Genomic DNA, 19,052 nt, shown 5'->3' with positions numbered 1-19,052 from the left:
GCTGTTTGTCCCTGCGGATGAACGGACTGGAGCTGTGCAGGCGAAGTGTAACGTTTTTTTTTTTTTTTGCTAATTTGAAATCCTGGTTTCTGGAGCGGTTGACTTCTCTTTGTCATGGTGGGACCGTTCTTTGATTACGATTCCCAGATTACTGGGGAACTTCGGCGTTTTAGCTTCCTGGAGATTTTTGGAATAGTGATACTTTTCATTCGGTGGTTCAATCAGGGTATATCTCCGGTATCTGAGACAAGATGTCGGGACTAACAGGTCAACGATTTGAAGGGGGAGATAATCATAATAATAATAATGATAATAAAGGAATGAAACAGAGGGCATCAAACAAACGCTAGCTGGTCATGCATTAATCTCGTTATCAAAACTCCGTCCTTGCTAGTAAACCCACGCTGGTCAGGGGTGAATAGGATCTAAGAAAAAAGGGCCATCGTAGAGAGAAAGAACGCAACAATAGGTGAAAGAGGACGTGGAGAACGACTAGGCACTCGTCACGCGGACAATTCCTCGAGGGGATTTCATCGTAGCTCGTCTTCGCGCATCCACTATTCGTGTCAGTGAGGGGTCACCCTCACGACGTGAATCTAGATACCGTAGTTGTGCTTCGCATTGTTGTGCGGTGTAAGATCTCTTCGCCCCTAGCTCATGCATCTAATGCCTTGATGGTTAGCAGGCAGGTTACCAATGCCACTCACTGTCGGCGTAGGAGACCTCACCTTTTGTGCTATTAAATTATACTTTTCCCTCTCCCAGTAATCTCTAGCCCTTATGAGCAATCGAACCTAGACGACCTGGTTATTAGCAGTGGGCAAAGATGAGGAGGTGGGTGCGATGTACGTACTCACATCGCTCTCTTCCCACCGAGCCGAGCGGTCCTTGCGCCTGCGCAGCATCCGCATCTGTAGGCGGGCCTCCGATGCGTCCTTGTTGAACTTCTCCCGAAACATCTCCCGGATGTGCTTCCACGCCAGGTTCTGTTCCCGCAATCGTTCAACAAATGCATCTTCTTCTTCGGCTTGCGGGTCTCGTCGCCCTCGGCCGGGGGCTCGAGGTCGTTGGTGTGACTGAGGGTCGACTTGCTCGCGCCGGCGTTCCTGCTCTAGTCGTTGAAGACCTTCCGGATGAGGTAGGATGGTGACTGGTCCTTCGCGAGCTGCCACCGTTGGTTTAGGACTTCGCCGGGTCCGCTTAACGGGAGGTGGTGGAGGTGACAGGGCGGCTCCACTGAAGACATAATCCGGGTCGGGAACAGGGCCTAGACCAGCGGTTACAGTTCGCGGGAAGTCACTTGGAAAGGGCGCGGTGATTCCCAGTCCATGTGAGGGGACAGATTCAGCCATGCAGTACGCATATTCTTGCGAATGATGGCTGAGAACCGAGTCAGGTCGGGCATGGGCAAAAGAGCTGTCAGGAAGACTAATTGGCGTTAAAATGGCATGGGACGGAAAGGCTGCCGTGGTATTGTAAGGGTGGTGGACGCCTCCATAGGGGGACTGTGGAGTACCGGAGCTTGTCAGTATATGACGTCTCTGCGTGGGCATCAAGTTCGCACGTACAGCTTCAACTCCGGGCCATGGAGCTTGATACGTCTCATAGAAGTTATCCATTCCTTCTTCGGGGTGAGGACCAGCTGGTCCATACGGCGTTGGCCCGGTATAGTCGCCTGGAGTCCGAGGGAACATGGAGCAAGCCGATAGGAGGACCAGCAATATGTAGCGGCGGGAGGATCAAACGTTTGATGAGACAACGACAGAGGAAGCAACAACCACAGCGGCAAAGAATGAAATCAATGTATTTATTGGGGCCAGAGGTGGTAGTATATAAGCAGTAGTGCTTTTTGGGAAAGCCAATGAAAGTGAACGTCCTTCGCAACACTGAAACCCCGGCTGAGGAGAGACTGCTGTATTAAATAGATAAAAGAAACAAAGTGATAACGGTAATGTTATGCAAGTTCATATCCTTGGAACAGCACAACGAGAGGAGGGGGCTGCCTTGCGAGGCAGGCTAGAATTCTTGAACACTTTTTCTTCCCTGTCAACAGGTCTAGAGAGCTCTAAGAGATGTGTAGAGACCGCCCACCACGCTGTGCCGCACTAAGTTGCTCTTAACCAGAGGTGTAAACTTGACGATGAGCCCGCATTTAAGCGCCAACTTATCCCGATAGAAAACATTGGCGTCTTAAAAAAAAGCCATGGCTCATCCTTTGACATAACATGGGGAGAAGAATTCCAGCCCCCAAACTTTCGGGGGCGCAGACTTTGCATTTCAAAGGCCCACATGGCTGTTCGATGGCAAGGCAGCACCTGCGATCATAGTCCCAGTGCTCTGGATCTCCAGGGGTGGAAACCATGGGTTGGACATCATGGCAAAGGACTGGGATCGGTGCTTAGCGGCCCGCCGTATCCTAGAATTAGAAGGACGGTCGGGGGGAAATTAGCGCTGGATCTCACAAGCAAATACTAGTAATAATAAACAGACTTTGCCAGGTTCAATTGAAAGGGAGGGTCATTTGGAAAGAACAAAAGAAAAATTAAAAAAAAGAAAGATATCAAATCAAATCAAATTTAAAAAAAAATAAAAATAAAAATAAAAAAAATAACAATACATTGACAAATAAAAAATCATCAAAAACAAATATCCTGGACACAATGCAAGCGAACGCCCTTCTATGACTTCTAGTCACTACACGAGTGGGGAGGCCTAAAGGGCCGGAGTAGTTGATAGATAAGCTACTAGTGTGTAGCCCCAATAATAATAGGGTCATCAACCAGGATTCCTTACCTGGAAAAAGTCCGGAACGAGGGAGTCTATGGAAATGGGGAGGGCACAAGACACATAGAAACATTTGCTCCATCGACTAAGGCCCGAATAACCCCATAGGGTCCAGTTCCATCAACAGAACGGACCAAGCTTATGGATGGGCTGCTCCGGAAGAACCAAAGCGGGTCATTAAGCGCTGCTTCGTTGCTGCGGCTGCAAATCCCCGGTGGATTAGGAACGAACTAGTCAAAGTTAGCGGATTGACAGGACTGGGGATATTGCTCTGACCACCACGATGACAGTTCAACTCTTTCAGGAAATATGTCTAGCAAAGTTACTCTGTTGTCCAGACTCTCAGGCATAAGGTAGTAATCCTCAAGAATCCTGCCGGTGGTGTGCATCCAAATGATCCAACCAGCGCCACGTGTCTCCGACGATATCAAATGGTTAGGCGCCAGATGAGATGAGAGATTGGCTTTGAGCCCTCATTTCCAGACCGTCAGCGGTGGATCTCGGGAGTCGGGATGGCACAAGCGCTTAAACAGATCAATCACGGGAAAAATTTCTCGCCATGATCATGAAGAACCACACAGCGTTTCTTCCCCTCCTTCTCTCCTCCGGCCCCCAAGCACAGCATATGGAGGCTGATGGTCGTGTAATTTTCTCCATCCATCCAGACGAAGGACATATGCAATGATGCATCTCCATGGGTGACGGGACGGGGCGGGCACGTGATGTCACAGGATTGGGGCTAAAACGGGAAAGGGAAGGGCTAATGTAAAAGAATTTCAAATTAACATAGGATAGGTTACCAGTTTGCGGCTTGCACGCTGCCCTCGGTACTTTCCTTACTAAACAATAGTATGGAACAGGGATTCGCGAACCTATTTACCACCCCCAAAGCCGACTTCCGAACCGCTGATCAGGCAGTTTTGCCCTTCTAACTTCGACTTGGCCCCCTTCCCTTTGTTTACCGAACATGGATGTAATCTCAACGGCCTTGACATGGGGTCCGTGGCTATGAAATGGCGCAGCCATGGCTCAGAGCATTTCTTGAAACAACGGTTCCACGTTCGCTGTTCATTAATGATTTTTCAAGGACGGATAGACTTACTTTAGGTGATGTTCTTATTTGCTATTACTATTTCTTATTTTAGTTTCCTTCAAAACTCTCCAATTATCGAGCTCTCTCTTCAACTTCGCCCCTCCCGTCATCATCCCCTCCCAGACCATGCAGATTATCGTTGAAAATGATATCAAATCAGGGTCCCTAAGGCCCTGACAGGGCTGATTCCATTCCAAAAATAGTATCCGTCATTCCAATTTCAGTTTCACATCGAATGTTAGCCGATCGCTACTGCTTCAAAAATTCATTGTCGTTTCACTTGATTGTAAGAGTAGGAATCATGATGACACAAGCCCCCAAAATAAATCCAGAAATCCCAACGCACATGTCAAAACCCGCAACGAAAGCCTTCTATAAGCAAAATTCCTCCCTCCATCATCAATCAGTAGATCACTTCTGATTGTCCGTCGCATCAGGAGAATGCTTGTGCTGTGTTTGCTGGTTCGCGTGCTCTTCCCAACCGTCTTCTTCGTCCTCCAGGAATCCCTCCAGCCGGTCGTCACCTGTGCTGCTGGGTTTGGCGTGGGGACTCTCGTTCAATGTGTCATCTGCTGAGATGGATATCCCTCGAGCACCCCAGCGGTTGTTTCTCGGCCGCTCACCCTCAGCTCCATGTCCAGCTTCTGCTCCTTCATCCTGGAGGTGCTGTTCTTCATCGACGCTCCGTCGCTGCCTGAAACTCAACACTTTGTTGACCAGCCAGCTGTTCCGGAAATCCTCAGAGTCTACAACGCCACCGTTGCGGAGTTTTACACGCTGTCGTGTATAGTAGACCCAAGCGAAGTCGATGTAGAACGCGGTCTGGACGATGCCAAAAATATCTGAAATGGGATCCCAGTAATGTGAGGCAAATCCTCTATACAGCCAGTTCAGAATGTAGAATGCCCGGTAGGAGCCTAATGTAAGGAGATAATAGGAGTCGATGACAGTAGGGACAGTGGTCTGGCGTAGGAGCAGTAATTGGGGGAGCACGCAAACGGATTCCAGGACGATCGAAAATGTCCACCAAATCTATATAGTAATACGGCGCAGGCCCCACTTCATTAGTCTAGCCTCCAACAAATGATATATCCCTAGGTCAACTCACCTCCGTGAACCATCTCTGGGGCAAAGGATGTCTGAATATTAGCATCAAGATCGGTGCTAACACTAAAGACGCCGCAGCAGAGCCTAAGGCCAGCTTCCATGCCCGCTCCCTTTCCCGTGTCCGGGGGTAAACCTTCATCATCAAAAAGATGATATATGCCGAAGAGAAGATGTAAAACAGCTTGAAAAACACGAGATAAAAGGTCCCCCATCCTCTCCCTATGAACAATTCGAGATAACGACTGAGAAAGACTACCATATATAGCACCTGGGTAAGAAGCGAAACACCTGCGATGAAAAGTAGCAGGTGAGTATAATGCCTATCGACAACTAGGGGCAGCGTACAGACCTTCCGCACTCTTGTTGCGATGGATGGCCCACAGCAGGATGCATTTTGAAGAGATATGGGCGAGATCGCCCAATATGCGAAAAATGTTCCACTTTGGGTCCATTGTATTGTGATATCCAAATCAACCAACGCAAGGTGTCTCAAGTATATGGCTTGTAAGTAGGGGTTCAATGTCTAGGTTAGGAATGACGACACCATCCAAGCAATGGCCATCAAGACAGTCCGAGTGCTACTTAGAAACCTACTCCCTCGGGATCGCCCGTCCTTCTCGAAGCTATCAGGACAGTACTCGAAAGCTTCGCGTGTTGTACAATTGCTGCCTCGTAAACGCAGATTGGAATGTGCGACCACAACCAAAGTCCAATAAAGTGGCAACGTGGCCAAAGGGAAGCCGTGCTAGAAGGGAGCAGAGGGCAGGAGAAAGGGCGGTCAACACGTAGAGGACACGGAGAGATTCTGTCCTACAGATGTGTCATTTATCTCAGTATCTCAGAGCACAGAAGGCACGGGAGCTGAGCTCATTGGGGTCCACCACCGGATCTGGGGCCGCGTGTACATCACGTGAGCCATCCTTATCAGTGATGACGTCAATAAGGCCTTTGATCGCATGCTGGATATGTATACTGCCCCTATGCTGTATATGATAAATCACTACGTTATCCACTAACTCGAGATCGTAGGGACGGGTATATAGAAGGAGTTGTTAGACCCGAGGATTTGGAAAGCATCCTCAATAAACAAAATCTGTTCCTCCCGTGAGAAGTTTGCTATGGAATGATATCAGTTGAGTCGAGTTAATGCCAACAGGATCACGCGCCCCTTCTGCCCTACTCCGTCCCTTTATATAGATGATACATGCACGAACCCGATTATGACTATATCTACACAACAACGGCTACCTTCTATTTATATAATATTTCTTACAAGAGGACTTAGAAAAATGCTAATGAGAATAAAATTGTTGATAAACACAGTAGAATCTTGCATTATGAACCGATCTAACGGTGCAGATGTCATGTTGACACACAGGTACCAATTAACTATACTTAACTGATTTTATGGTTGAGCGTTACCCCACTTCCCATAGTTAATTTCGAGTATGAGGATCGAAAAAGGATAGAAACTCAAAAACAACAAACCTGATTCTTATCCATGAGCATACTCATTTGCCTTTTTTTTGTTTTTTTGGTCTGCCAAGTAAGACGGATTAATGTCGCCCTAGTAGTAGTCGGTGGTGGTCAGAGCACACTGGATAGAAAGCCCCTCACGACAGGCGATGTCAGACGGCTTGGCCCCAACTGGACAACTGCAGCATTGTCAGGTTAGCCCGGAAAGAAAGACAAGTGATGAAATGAAGCTCTATGGACTGACACAATTCTGTCTAGACTGATACCTGTAGATTACCCTGTTGGATGTCCAACAACGCTAGTTTGTCACCTGAAGATTCACCTTGACCTAGGGTTTGACATAGAGGGCTTTGGTGGCTGGTAATTTGAGCTAAGTCATGAAGTCTCGACCATAGCACAATGACCGGAGGTTTACAGTATATTTGATGCTACAGGAATCTGGCAGACTGAAGCGTCTAGTGTATACGCCGTTTTTGGTACCCTTGACAATTTTAGTTTGAAGGAAACCGTTAGGATAGAACCTCAATAGAAGGATTCTTTATAATGCCTTTTTTTTTATTTTTATTTTTTTGTCGAGGTATGTTATTATTGGGGATTGCCTGCAGACTGGATTAAAGACAGGGGTTAAAGGCAAGAAAAAAGAAATAAATGAATAATTATTATGATTTATTATAAAAAGCAAGTAAAGCTCGGAGACGTCGGGATTGGGTGCTTTTCTCTAGTACAGAATTAATTTGATTTCCCCTCAGCTGTAACTGTACAGGAACCTTACTGTACAAGTAAAGTATTTTCTTCTCAGCTCACTCTTCACCTCTTCTCTTTCTCACTTGTGTATCATTTATTTCTCTATTCCATGTAACTTCACCTCTTTGTTTCCTTCTATTGGATTTGACCCGAACCCTTGAGGAAAAAGAGTCCCTCCTCAGCCATGAACTTTGACCAGTACGTATGCTGCCTATTGCTCCTCTCCACTCTTTTCTTCTGACCGGATCATCTTATCGTCGCTCGTCCAGTACTCCTCCTCTATCATACTATTTCCAGCCTTTGTATCCCCATACTGCTACTCCTCCACCTCCAGCTCTTCCTATGCTAGAAAAGTCTTCGAATGATTGTGCCTAAGCCTGTTTATATATTATTATTGGTTTTTTTTCTTCGTTGTTATTCTACTTCCCCGATTTCCTTCTCCCTCAACTTGCTGCATTTCGGGTCGCGCTGTTGAGTTTGATATCAGATCATTTTCTTTCCGATTAACTCCCACATCTATACTGTACAAGCATCAACCTCACCGAGCATTCATATGCACGTAATCTCCCCCAGCCACTTTCACATTCCTGTGCGTGCCGTACGTGCTTGACATCCTGCAGCACTACTGCCACACCGAGGGATGCGCCCGTGTCATCGTCATTGTTTTTTCGGTGTAACCAAGAGCTGCTTTCCCTGGACTGGACAGGCCAATCTACTCTGGAGTAGCGGATTGCTAATCTCTTAAGCATGTGTATTTACAGATGAATCGACGCAGCGTGATTGGGAATACTGCGCATCGTCCACCATGTCGTAAGTGTTCCTCCCCATCCTTCCCTTCTCAGGGAAAAAGAGGCTTCGGTGGTGCGGCGCAACAACGATCTTTCCCTACTTAGCTGCCCTTGGCTTCTTCATCCGTATATATAGTCCTCGTGTCATGTGCTTTTTTTTTTTTTTTACTTTTTCCGTTCTTCGGTCCATTACATGTGACTTGCAGAGTTGAATGGCCTTGAGTTTACCCGTTTGTTGATGATTATTACTCGTTCGATTGATATACTTATGTTGTGTCATTACTGTTTCATCTGAGGCCCAGTTCACTGTTCCTCAACACAATTCGCCATCTCAACTTCTGCTGCTTTTTCCCTGACACTCAACTAGAACCCCTCCAACCTCCAAACGAGTCAAGGCGTCTCCATCGACCAGCGCGCCATCGCACCTGCTAGCTCCGCAGCAGGTCAATCCATTTCAAAGAGTGCCTTCATTCGAGGGCATTCCTATGCCCCAATCTCAGCTTTCTCCCCCCAACCCCAAAAAGCGCCGTGCTTCGCCCCAGGTAAGCACTGCGACAACCATGACAGCATCTGGGACTACAGCCGCTGCGGCCGAGACCACACTTGAACCTGGGCCAGGAGCACCAGAAGCTCCCCCCAAGAAAAAGGGAAGGACCAACACTCCGTGGACTGCGGAGGAAGAGCAACGGCTAAAGACAATGCGCGATGCTGGTCGCAGCTGGAGTGAGATTGCTAAGGTGCTGTCGGGTCCCATCCATGGCCACGGATGCGTTACTAATCGAAACGCTTAGACATTCCCTTTTCGAACTGAAGGGAGTGTTAAGAAGCACTGGTATAAGGTAGCGTGGCAGCCATTTTCCTGGATCGTGTCATTTTCCAGTGGCTAACATTCCTAATTAGGATATGCACTATGCCGAATTTGATGAAGACGAGGTAAATTATAGCGCTTCGAGGAAGGTCTCTATTACCATACTGCGTCTGACAGCATGCAGTCCATGGCGCTCCGCGAGGCAATCAAGGAATATGAGGCGAGCAAATGGAAAGTCATCGGACAAAAAGTTGGAAAACCGGCCAAGGTGAGAGCTCCAGAGATTCTCAACCGAGTCCAATTATTGACATGGATACAGGCATGTGAACAGTATGCGAAAGAGCACTTTAAGGACCTCTAGACGCTCGACGGAATTTGACGAAGACATGATTATCAGTGCATGGGATATCTGAACCGTTCGTTCATGCTGCTGGGGAACTGGATTCGCGCAACAGCAATGCATGTTCTTTTGTTTCTTCTTTTTTATTTGACAACAATTTGCACAATGCTTGGCGAAGTGCTTGGAGTTTGCCGTACTGTCCTTTCGCTTAGTTCTACTCTTCTCTTCGTTTACATTTGGTATACCCCCCTTATCGTTTACAACTATTGATTCACACTCCATGATAGTCCTCTAAACCAATGCGATGAACCTGCGTCATATCCAAGCCTTGAAGAAGAAGCGCAGATAGACCGGCCCATCAGTGCTTCTCCCAATGTCGACTGTAGTTATTCTGCCTAACCCATCTGTAGTCGGCGATAAACCAGTTGATGCGCCCAGCTCCATAAGTTCCGTACCTATGTCATTGGACGTATGTTGAATTCTCCATGATTCAAAGGTACGTCAACAACGGGTGTAGCTTTATCATTGGCGGAATCCGCTATCGGAGCGGAGAACCGAAGAAATGACTTCCCCGCGGCAAGAAAGTGGGGATAAATCTTTCCTCCTTCTGAAAATAAAAAAAAGTGACATCCCCTTTGCCACTTCTTTACTCCAGTTGTCTTGTTCGCGAAGCATTCATAACGCTGACTAGCTTTCCCCGTATCGCGACAGGGTCTTTTATATACTTTCCCAGGTGAACCTCATTACACCTTTTCGAGGAAAAGCTTTCCGTCGAATACAATTGAGAATTCGATTGGCTAACTTTCTGAGTCTTCAAGTCGTAGTTGCAAACGGATTGAACCAAGTCGGTGGAGGAAACAAAAAGCAATTGTTACGAGTACAACTCTCCCGTCTTATCACAGGATCTCTATGCAAGGGATGGCTATCATGAAGACAAGTAGCGTGGTTTTGTCTGTCGATCAAGGTATCTAGGTAATACGCCTGCATGAAGACCGGTGTTCGGCAACGCTGTCATACACAAATCTGTTGCAATATGCCCGGCCATGACTCGCGTGTCTCTTGGCTTGCTGTCCTCAAAATGTGGGCGCAGACGATGTGGTGGCAGTTGTCGTTCTGAGAATATACGGTTGAACTTGATCTGGATAATTCCAGCGAAAGGACTCATGCGCGCTTTCTTAACTCCGACGCTCTACATGGGTTGATACTGACTGGATAGTAACAGCATGTCCTCAGAGCGTCCTCTGCCTGCCCTAGGGGTAAAATCCGAAAAGGAACCGTCAAAAAATGCCTTCACTGATCACCCGCCCCAAGAGTATGATGGAGAGGGTCGCGATGCGGCGGACGGCCCTTTCTTATCGCCACGCATTGCTGCCTATGTCAAGAGGTTTGAAAACCAACTGATTGAATACAACCTGGAAGCCCGTGGTATTGAAAGGGTACAGCAACATGAACGGATGAAAAGGTTGACTTGGGTCTCGTACCTTCAAGCGTTCTTGCTCTGGGTCTCAATCAATTTGGCAGCCAACAACATCACCCTAGGAATGCTGGGCCCCGTTGTATATGGCTTGAGCTTCCTGGATTCGGCACTCTGTGCGGTTCTGGGTGCTCTCGTTGGCGCATTAGTTGCCGCATGGATGGCTACATGGGGGCCAGTCTCCGGCGTCCGGACTATGGTGGGCTTTTCACAGGCTAATCCGACTATTTTGCTGTATGCTAACATGATTCAGGCATTCGGACGCTATACGATGGGGTGGTGGCCGAGCAAGATTGTCGTCATTCTGAATCTGATCCAAATGCTTGGGTACTGCTTAATTGATTGCGTAGTATGCGGGCAGATCTTGTCTGCCGTGTCACCAAATGGGGACATGTCGGTAGCTGTTGGTAGGTTGTCATGGTGTTGAGAACTTGAATTACAGGTGCTGATCCAATGGTAGGCATTGTGATCATCGCAGTCAGTTGTTGGGTGATAGCCACGTTCGGCTATCAGGTCTTCCATTACTACGAACGGTGCGTGTGAATGCCCTTAATAAGTTTAGTCGGGTACTGACTGCGTCAAGCTTCGCGTTCCTTCCCCAGATTATCGTAGTCTCTATACTCTACGCTGTGTCTTCATCAAAGTTTGATCTGTCGACGCCTTCTTCTGGAGATCCTCGCACACTTGCTGGGAACCGGTACGCCTCCATGACTTTTGCTATGTTGCTGAGGCAATAGCTAATACAATCTTGTGTCATTAGATTGTCGTTTTTCTCCATCTGTCTCAGTGCTGCGATTACCTATGCCCCATTGGCGGGCGACTTCTTCGTCTATTACCCTGAGAGAACCTCCCGAGTGACACTCTTCTCTCTTTCATTGGTAGGCCTTATTGTATCATTCACTATGGCGTTTCTTGTCGGTATCGGACTTGCCTCTGGTATTTCAAGTCATCCAGAGTACGGCGCAGCATACTCTAGGGGTGCAGGAGCGCTTATCGTCGAAGGATTCGGGCCTCTGCATGGGTTCGGCAAGTTCTGCTCTGTGGTTGTTGCGCTAGGACTTATTGCAAATACCATCCCACCGACCTACTCCGCCGGTGTCGACTTCCAGGTCCTTGGACGATACGCCGAGAAGGTCCCGAGAGCTATATGGAACACTATCGGCGTTATAATCTACACGGTCTGCGCCTTAGTTGGTCGTAGCAACCTTTCCGACATCTTCACCAATTTCCTCGCTCTTATGGGCTACTGGGTCGCAATATGGATCGCTATCATTCTCGAAGAGCGGTTCATTTTCCGATTTCGAACTGGGTATAACTGGAGTGTGTGGAATGACCCCTCAAAGCTACCTGTGGGCATAGCCGCATTTGTCGCCTTCGTAGTCGGTTGGGTCGGCGCAATCTTGTGCATGGCGCAAGTCTGGTATATTGGTCCTCTTTCCAGATTAGTGGGTGAATATGGCGCAGATGTAAGTGATGCATTGCTCTCCCCACTACCTTAGCCAACCTCAAAGAACACATCTAATCGTGGATAGATGGGTAACTACGTCGGATTCACCTGGGCTGGGCTCGTGTACCCGCCATTACGGTATGTCGAGCTGCGCATGTTGGGCCGGTAACTGTCTAAGCTTATCCGGAACACCTCCAATCAACCGCTTACTTTCGACTCGTGTCTTAAAGGGCGTATACACACATACACTGCCCCCCTGCTTCATATAAACGTCGTCCTGAGCCAATAGGAATCAAACGACCAAAACGTCATCTCCAGTTAATCTCACCAAAAGCAACAGTCTGAGCATAATGTCATTCATTTCCCTTGGAAACCACACAATCATTTATTTTCCCAGTCAATCTCCATTCTGGGCATCTATCAGCCTCCAATATAAAACTATATACTGTATCTGTGACATATACTCTACTTCCGTTGGCTGTCTCTCACTCCCTTAATCTCAATTCTTGATATTAGCAGCAGTAGTGTAATCATACATGTGAGACAAGTAAAAATGTTTATTATCCCAGTTCCGGGTACGACATGGGTAAGTGGATATTACAATCATGGACATTGGCCGGGAAGGATGATTGCCACGTGATAATGATGACCGAGATACGTAAATTTCCCGGGTTTACCGCATCATGCCACCCGATCTCGAGTCATGTCATTGATACTCTTTGTCTGGTTCGCAGATAAACCATGGGCAGAGTTTCGAGCTAGCCCTGTTAGAAAATGTAGATAAAAAAGAGCGAAAAAAAAAACCAATAATCAATTAGACACCAATCACTTCTTTCAACTCAACTATTCTACAAGAGACAAATGCCGGATTGATACAGCCACCTCCTTCTCTCTTTTTCATAAATCCTCCATTCTTTTCACCTCGAGGCGAAAAGATGACTGCGCTATTATTGTGTCAAATATCTACCGGTACCAGTACTCAGGCTTGACGTAGTCGGCGAAAGTCTTGGGCTCCTCGGGAGCGGGGTGGCCGTGGCCGTGGCCGTGATCGTCTGGAAGGATTGAGTGAGCAGGGGGGCAAATTGGAGAGAGCTTCAACAAGTATAGGAGACTTACGGTCATGGGCGTCCTCCAAGGGTCCGATGTAGTTCAGCTTGACGACGTTGCCGCACTCGCCGCAGCGCTCGATGGGGCGGTCACGAGAGACCTGAATCGATTCAATTAGCGTTCCATGCGCGGATACCGTGCATGCCACTCAATGGCAATACAAAGACTTACGGTCAGCCAGTTGACGGTGTGGGAGTCAGCAGGGAAACCAGTGCAACCAGCGTACTGCTCGTCACCAGCACCGTTGACGATGATGGGGTTCTCGAGAGTTCCTGTAAGACATTGCGTGTCAGTCATGGCTCGTCTGCATGTATACCATCGCAGTGGTCCCATTTAAATGCACACGCGTGTAGACCACCGAAAAATTCGTAGGATTAAAAGGGAGCGTACCCTTCCGGGAGGCATCGAGAGGCCTCATGTCGAAGATGTCAATGCCCTGCATCTTTCCGACGAGTTCAAGACGCTCGAGACCAGTGGCCTGCTCGAGGTCGGAGGGAACGGAACCGGCCTTAGCACCGGGGGGGACGAGGTCCTCCTCGGTCTTGATCTCTGTTGTGGAAACGAACCGGTCAGCATTGTTTGCCAAAGCGTAGTGGGTGGTGAATCAAGATGTTGAAGAGAAGATTGGTCTGCGAATGGAGGGTCACTCCAATGACATAATCCGTAACTACAAGAGCACACGGATTGGGAAAACGGCTATAGACGGGCATTTGCCGATCGTATGACAACATGTCTGGCAACCAACCTTCGAAAGAAAGGATCTTGCCATCCTTCTCAACAGCGTACTTCGCCTTGTTGGCTGCAGTTAGAGACTCAATGTTAGCTACTGCATCGATAAGACTGCCTTGACGGTGGACAAATCCCATTTCCAGGACCCAATGGGGTCACAGGAAGGGTGGTGACTGCGACGAAGGCTCTCAAGAGGCGGTCTTGAATTTGACATTGGGCTCACGTACAGCGGATGACGGAGGAGGAGAAAGGGCGGGCAGCGACGGCCCTGATGGGAGCGCGCCGCGCAAGGGCGAAGGCTGTGCGTTGGAGGAACATTGTCCTGGTGAATTGGGCTTATAACGGCGGAGGAGGGAGGTGAGGACGTTTGGAGCAGAGGGAGTTTGGAGGTTTGAGGTGAGTTTGAAGCCGCTTCGGCCCGTGGTCGGGCGAATAGTCAGCAGTGCGGATTGATTGGTTGCGGAGCTGCTACGGCGGCCCGGACTGACCACTTGGGCACTACTTGCCCGATTCGACGCCTGATAGGGCTTAGGGTTCTGGCATCTACATCATCTGATGTTTATCACCAGAGACTACTTCGTGCTTCTCTCACGCAGAGGGAGCTCAATGACATTTTGACCCATTGGTACTCGGACGGAAGCACCGGGTGGCAGCTTGGATAAAACAAATGAAATTACTATTCATGTTGGGCATCGCTAAATGGATATGATACATACAATATCCCTCTACCTTACACCGAGTTGTCTGGTATAGAGCTAAACCGTGGCCATCCAAATTCCCCATTACAGCCTACCAAGAAACGAAAAAGGGTAATGAATAAGACGTAACAAAGTGGATATTAGGGGAGCGTACGCCGGCGCTAAAGGGCAAGCACATCCACTCGTAACTATCATGGAGGGTTCTCCAGCTGAGAAGCCCTCTCTCGACAAGCTGCTGGTGTGAAGCCATTGCCAACTTTCCCCGCAATGATACGCCAGCGATCGTTCTCGTACTCCTGCATCGCACGCTGTAGCCGTTGGACCTGTCCACAAAAAGTTAGTGTGTCCTGTCTACTGGTGTAGTACGGATATGGGATTGGAAATGCGCACCATTTCATCGCTCCATGCCACATCCTTAGCCTTCAACTTGGTGCAGTACCGGACTTGCAATGTACCACTTGTTCGACCCGGGAAAAAATCGGCGATTTGTTTCCATGTTAGGTTTTTGTTCTCCTTCAGTTCTACCAGCAAAGCGTCCTCTTCCGGCGTAAACTTGAGCTTGGGCCCCCGTGGCCTGGGCGCTGGATCGGGCATCCCAGGCTGGCCCACAACACTTGGCGGGCCAGAAGGAAACGGGGATGATTCCATATTCATACCATGGCGCTGGGGGTCGCGTAATGACGCGTGTGGGGGGAGACGATGGTGGTGGTGATGCTGTGGGAGGGCCACCGAATCCTGCGATCCAAGGTCGTGGCCTTGCATCTGATGATGTTGCCCAGCGTCCCCGTGAACCGAGAAGAGCATCTCGGGTGAGTGGTGCGTCGGTTCAGCAGATGATTCTGATGGGAGAATCGATAACTGTGGCCTGATCCCATGATTTGCGTCATCGCCCTCTGCGTCAGTTTCGGAATGGTGCCGCTTTTTACTCCGCTGTAATGACGGGATTTCGAAGCTGGTCGGTGTATATTGTACTGGCAGCTGCCGTGAAAGCATTTGGGCCGGGGTGAGAACGACTTGTTGGGAGAGTCCATGGACTGTCGGTTGGTGATTCGCCGTTGGGAGAACGGTCGCGTTTGCATGATGGTGCTCAAATGCCGTGCTGCGCGAACTTCCTTGCTGGAAAGGAGACTCTGGCGGCTTCTGATGTTGCAGTTGTGGCTGATGCGTGTGGTAAACAAGCGTGCTTGTATGTTCCTCGGGCTTGCAGCTGGCATGTTGAGCGTAATCAATGGCATAGTCTCGATATGGATCCGCCAGCGTCGCAGACATACATCAGCGCTGCTAGAGCATAAAAGCCCTGGCAGGCTATCTGATCACGGTTTATAAAAGAAAAAAAGAAAAAAGAAAAAAAAGGAAGTACGCCTAAGCGGGATGCGGAGGTGTCAACGCGGATCGATGACACTTCGCCGAAAGAGTGACAAAGGGACTGGGACCGATATTTGAAGGGGATGCCGTGGGCTGATTCTGGAGGCGTGGGACCAAAACAAAAAAGCACACCCTCTCCCCATGCAGTATACAAAAGACCTTGCTCAAAAGTACCCAAGCCTCATGCTTTTGCTAAGTACTAGCCAAGTTTACAAGGCCCGAAGCTGTTCCAGAGTCAGAGACACGCACGGGGTCTAGAATTGGGGCATAACTGGGGTCGGTTTGGGATCACGATAGGGAGGAAGAGGGGAATGTCAGATTCATTTAGAAGAGGGGAGCGACGAAGACGACCTATACGGTCGCCTTGTACCGACGCTGAGTAAAGGGGATGGATTAGATTGCGCTCACCAGGGGATGCGACGGTTTCTCGAGCTAGACCGCTTCCAACAGGCTCCCGTTCTTCAACCGGTGCAGGACGTCCAGGAAACGAGAAAATCGACTTTGCCAGATCTGAGTAGTAAAGGATTTTAGGTACTTTGTCCAAGAAAGATGATCAGCAACTAGAATTCTCCAAACGGCTTGTCACCCGTGGGCCCCCGTTGCTTGATAATGCAGAAGCGTCAGGTAAAGGAATTGTGGGATAACGAATGTCACAACAAATCTGGATGCTCTCCCCCAGTCTACGTGCGCACCAGGATTTCACGATGATAGGTTGTAGGATATATAACAAGTATCGATAGTGGACGGTCGAGGAAACGTTCTGGAAGATAACAACAAATGGGAGAAGAAAAGAAAAGAAAAAAAGGAAAAGCCAACGTAGGTAGTATTTCGGATTTGAGCGAGACAGCCGAAGTATACGGCCAGATGGAGCAAGATGCAGGTGGGTAAAAAGGGTAAAAATAAAATACAAATCTCCAGATTACAAAAAAATCAAATTAGAAATTCTGGGAACTAATTAAAAAAAATAAATAAAATAAAATCATTCCAACCCGAAAATAATCCAAGTCAGAAAATAAAAATCCCCTCAAAAAATCAAATCACTTCAGGTCACTCATTTGACGGACCTGCGTTCCAGTCAAGCTTAGCCTGCAGAGCCGACCCAGAAGGGACAACGGTCATCGAGTACGCCAACATGGTGAGTTGCTAGATCACCGGTTGCGACTCACCGAGCCGTCTAGCAGAGTGCCAAGGCATGACCGAGTCGTGGAGAAAGAAAGATAGGGCACCCAGGAATGGCCGGGATGAAACACTAAGCTAACAAAGAGTCTCACACTGTGCGGTTAGAGCACCCGCGCTCTTGGGGATCCCATACAAACAAGAAGATGATCAACGAAAGCGGGGAGCTCCCACGACCAGTTCGGACGTATGTAGCAGATCCTAAGCATGAGTTAAAGTTAACTTGGAGTATAGGATGCGTTGTAGTATACGGAAGTGGTCAAGTGGAAGGAAGCAGGTTATCGGGTCAAGGGAAACAAACCCGGCCGTCTAGAAGCCCTGTCAGTGTGCTGCAACTAGCTCAGGAAATCGATCCTCTTCGACCTCCCTCTCCTCCACCCCCCCCTGTCAGGATTCAGGACCAGGGCTGTCGTACGTCGTCGCATCATCTCCACTCAGTGATACGCTAATGGACGAGCGTGAGCAGTCCCAGCGAGACATCCACGAGGGAAGGATGGCTAGCGGACCGTGCTAGTCTGCTGTTTGGTGGGCCATCCACTGTAGGCTTCACGGAAATCCAACCAAGCCTTCTCAAGTCGAGTCGCTGGAGAACGATCCTGGCCCTAAATACTCTCTCTCCATCGCCTTGAACTGGAGTGGGAACCCGGAGTTGTTTGATGGTACATACGGAGTACCAATACCAACTTGCTTGGATGAACAGGGATGAATGGTCTTTTCCCAACAGTTGTTTTCCAGGAATTTGATAAATTTTTTTCCCTTTTTTTTTTTTTTTTTTTTTTTTTTTTTTTTTTTTTTTTTTTTTTTTTTTTTTTTTTTTTTCTTTCTGTTCACACTCCAGGGTAGACATCACGCAAAAAGGCGCAAGTCATGGTAAACGGTCTTCCCCGCCCACGTTTGGTTGAATCCTAGACTAGCCTGGTCTTTTTGTTTTTTTTTTTTTAGTAGGTGTCTCCTTAAATCTTCGGCCGGGACCGACAGCAATGGCAGATGGATGCCGGTGCCCTGACAAGTGGCTGTTCAACTTCAAACCCACGATGAAAGGAGCTTTATCCAACCTTAATTTTCGCGATCACCTACCCCCAGAGGCAGTCGCTGGCTGTAAAACGGTCGGAAATAATAGCCTAGCTAGCGCCCGAGAACGTGTGGCGAAGAACGGGTTGCTCAGCGCCGTCCCATCACTAGCTTGGTTTAAGTTCCTATCATTATTTTCTTAAACGGCAAGTAGGGGCTTCAACCATACGTAAGAAACGCTCCATCCTTGGCCTAGCGTCGACTGATACGCGGTACAATATATGACTCGAGACCCAGGGTGGATCAATCGTCGAGGTTATCTAGTATAATCTCGCAGCTTAAGTTAGCATGGTCCGAGTGATTTTCCGGAGTGTAATTTGACTTTGCTTCCGAATCGCTGCGTTCATTGGTTGCAATAAGTGAGACCATGAAAGAAGACGATCTTCAAAAATTCCCTGGCACGGCCTGAGGTTGCCCTACACGATCATAATTTGGAAAACAAAAACAAATAAATAAAATAAAATAAAATACAAGAAAAGAGAGAGAGACAATGAATTAAAAAAATAAAAATAAAAATATAAGTGAAGCTGTTGTCCCCAGAATAGGTAAGAAACAATATTTCCAAATTATGGAGATTTTTTTTTTAAGTCCGATTTGTATTTATTTTATTTTATTTTATTTTTCCCTTTTTCCTTTCTGCTTTCTTGTTTTTCGCTCTTTTTGTTTCCTTTTAGGGCGTTCCGGATACAGCCGGAAAACAATAATTAAGGTGGCGTACGGAGCACAGCCGTGAAGGATAACAGGGTCAGGATAAAGAAGAAAGGAAAGAGAGAAGCAATTGAAAATCGAATGGTAACATAGTAAAATAATAACAAATACTAAAGAAAATAAAAGTGAAAGTGAAA

General features: G+C 48.0%; 7 protein-coding genes across 7 annotated transcripts; 2 read left to right on the top strand and 5 right to left on the bottom strand.

The window, feature by feature from the left end:
• Positions 1-521: 521 nt before the first annotated feature.
• Positions 522-1,991, bottom strand: BDV37DRAFT_85361 (uncharacterized protein). Its single transcript, XM_032091342.1, has 3 exons — positions 854-1,991; positions 729-794; positions 522-663 (listed from the first exon to the last, which is right to left on the bottom strand). The coding sequence occupies exons 1-2, from the start codon at positions 1,692-1,694 to the stop codon at positions 772-774; spliced, it is 864 nt and encodes a 287-aa protein (XP_031934291.1). The 5' UTR covers positions 1,695-1,991; the 3' UTR covers positions 522-663; positions 729-771.
• A 703-nt stretch (positions 1,992-2,694) lies between these two features.
• Positions 2,695-3,810, bottom strand: BDV37DRAFT_277276 (uncharacterized protein; the record flags this gene model as incomplete). The annotated part of the gene is made up of 3 exons (XM_032085724.1): positions 2,695-2,712; positions 2,886-3,014; positions 3,724-3,810. 3 exons carry the CDS (start codon positions 3,808-3,810, stop codon positions 2,695-2,697), a joined length of 234 nt encoding a protein of 77 aa, XP_031934290.1.
• A 478-nt stretch (positions 3,811-4,288) lies between these two features.
• BDV37DRAFT_277275 (ER lumen protein-retaining receptor) lies at positions 4,289-5,123 on the bottom strand (the record flags this gene model as incomplete). Its single annotated transcript, XM_032085723.1, has 2 exons — positions 4,289-4,909; positions 4,986-5,123. 2 exons carry the CDS (start codon positions 5,121-5,123, stop codon positions 4,289-4,291), a joined length of 759 nt encoding a protein of 252 aa, XP_031934289.1.
• Positions 5,124-8,009: 2,886 nt separating this feature from the next.
• On the top strand, positions 8,010-9,161 carry BDV37DRAFT_277274 (SANT/Myb-like DNA-binding domain-containing protein; the record flags this gene model as incomplete). The annotated part of the gene is made up of 6 exons (XM_032085722.1): positions 8,010-8,014; positions 8,360-8,729; positions 8,784-8,831; positions 8,893-8,925; positions 8,985-9,068; positions 9,120-9,161. The coding sequence occupies 6 exons, from the start codon at positions 8,010-8,012 to the stop codon at positions 9,159-9,161; spliced, it is 582 nt and encodes a 193-aa protein (XP_031934288.1).
• Positions 9,162-10,363: 1,202 nt separating this feature from the next.
• BDV37DRAFT_289828 (purine-cytosine permease family protein) lies at positions 10,364-12,230 on the top strand (the record flags this gene model as incomplete). The annotated part of the gene is made up of 6 exons (XM_032088557.1): positions 10,364-10,813; positions 10,868-11,021; positions 11,075-11,147; positions 11,198-11,311; positions 11,375-12,080; positions 12,147-12,230. The coding sequence occupies 6 exons, from the start codon at positions 10,364-10,366 to the stop codon at positions 12,228-12,230; spliced, it is 1,581 nt and encodes a 526-aa protein (XP_031934287.1).
• A 794-nt stretch (positions 12,231-13,024) lies between these two features.
• On the bottom strand, positions 13,025-14,215 carry cox5b (cytochrome c oxidase subunit IV; the record flags this gene model as incomplete). The annotated part of the gene is made up of 6 exons (XM_032085721.1): positions 13,025-13,113; positions 13,178-13,268; positions 13,340-13,440; positions 13,559-13,715; positions 13,955-13,959; positions 14,125-14,215. The coding sequence occupies 6 exons, from the start codon at positions 14,213-14,215 to the stop codon at positions 13,025-13,027; spliced, it is 534 nt and encodes a 177-aa protein (XP_031934286.1).
• An 81-nt stretch (positions 14,216-14,296) lies between these two features.
• BDV37DRAFT_266976 (SANT/Myb-like DNA-binding domain-containing protein) lies at positions 14,297-15,942 on the bottom strand. The gene is made up of 2 exons (XM_032083972.1): positions 14,986-15,942; positions 14,297-14,918 (listed from the first exon to the last, which is right to left on the bottom strand). The coding sequence occupies exons 1-2, from the start codon at positions 15,862-15,864 to the stop codon at positions 14,787-14,789; spliced, it is 1,011 nt and encodes a 336-aa protein (XP_031934285.1). The 5' UTR covers positions 15,865-15,942; the 3' UTR covers positions 14,297-14,786.
• Positions 15,943-19,052: the final 3,110 nt, after the last annotated feature.

This window comes from Aspergillus pseudonomiae (genome assembly GCF_009193645.1).
Source record: "Aspergillus pseudonomiae strain CBS 119388 unplaced genomic scaffold BDV37scaffold_203, whole genome shotgun sequence".
In the NCBI taxonomy this organism is placed as follows: Eukaryota; Fungi; Ascomycota; class Eurotiomycetes; order Eurotiales; family Aspergillaceae; genus Aspergillus; species Aspergillus pseudonomiae.
Note: the sequence above shows the minus strand (reverse complement) of the source record. Positions and strands in the feature narration are given on the sequence as shown.

Coding starts and splice junctions, on each gene's coding strand:
- BDV37DRAFT_266976 (XM_032083972.1), bottom strand. CDS start 15,864: ATGTCTGCGACGCTGGCGGATCCATATCGAGACTATGCCATTGATTAC. Junction 14,919..14,985: donor TGGCATGGAGCGATGAAATG/GTGCGCATTTCC, acceptor TTTTGTGGACAG/GTCCAACGGCTACAGCGTGC.
- BDV37DRAFT_85361 (XM_032091342.1), bottom strand. CDS start 1,694: ATGTTCCCTCGGACTCCAGGCGACTATACCGGGCCAACGCCGTATGGA. Junction 795..853: donor GTGGGAAGAGAGCGATGTGA/GTACGTACATCG, acceptor CAGGTCGTCTAG/GTTCGATTGCTCATAAGGGC.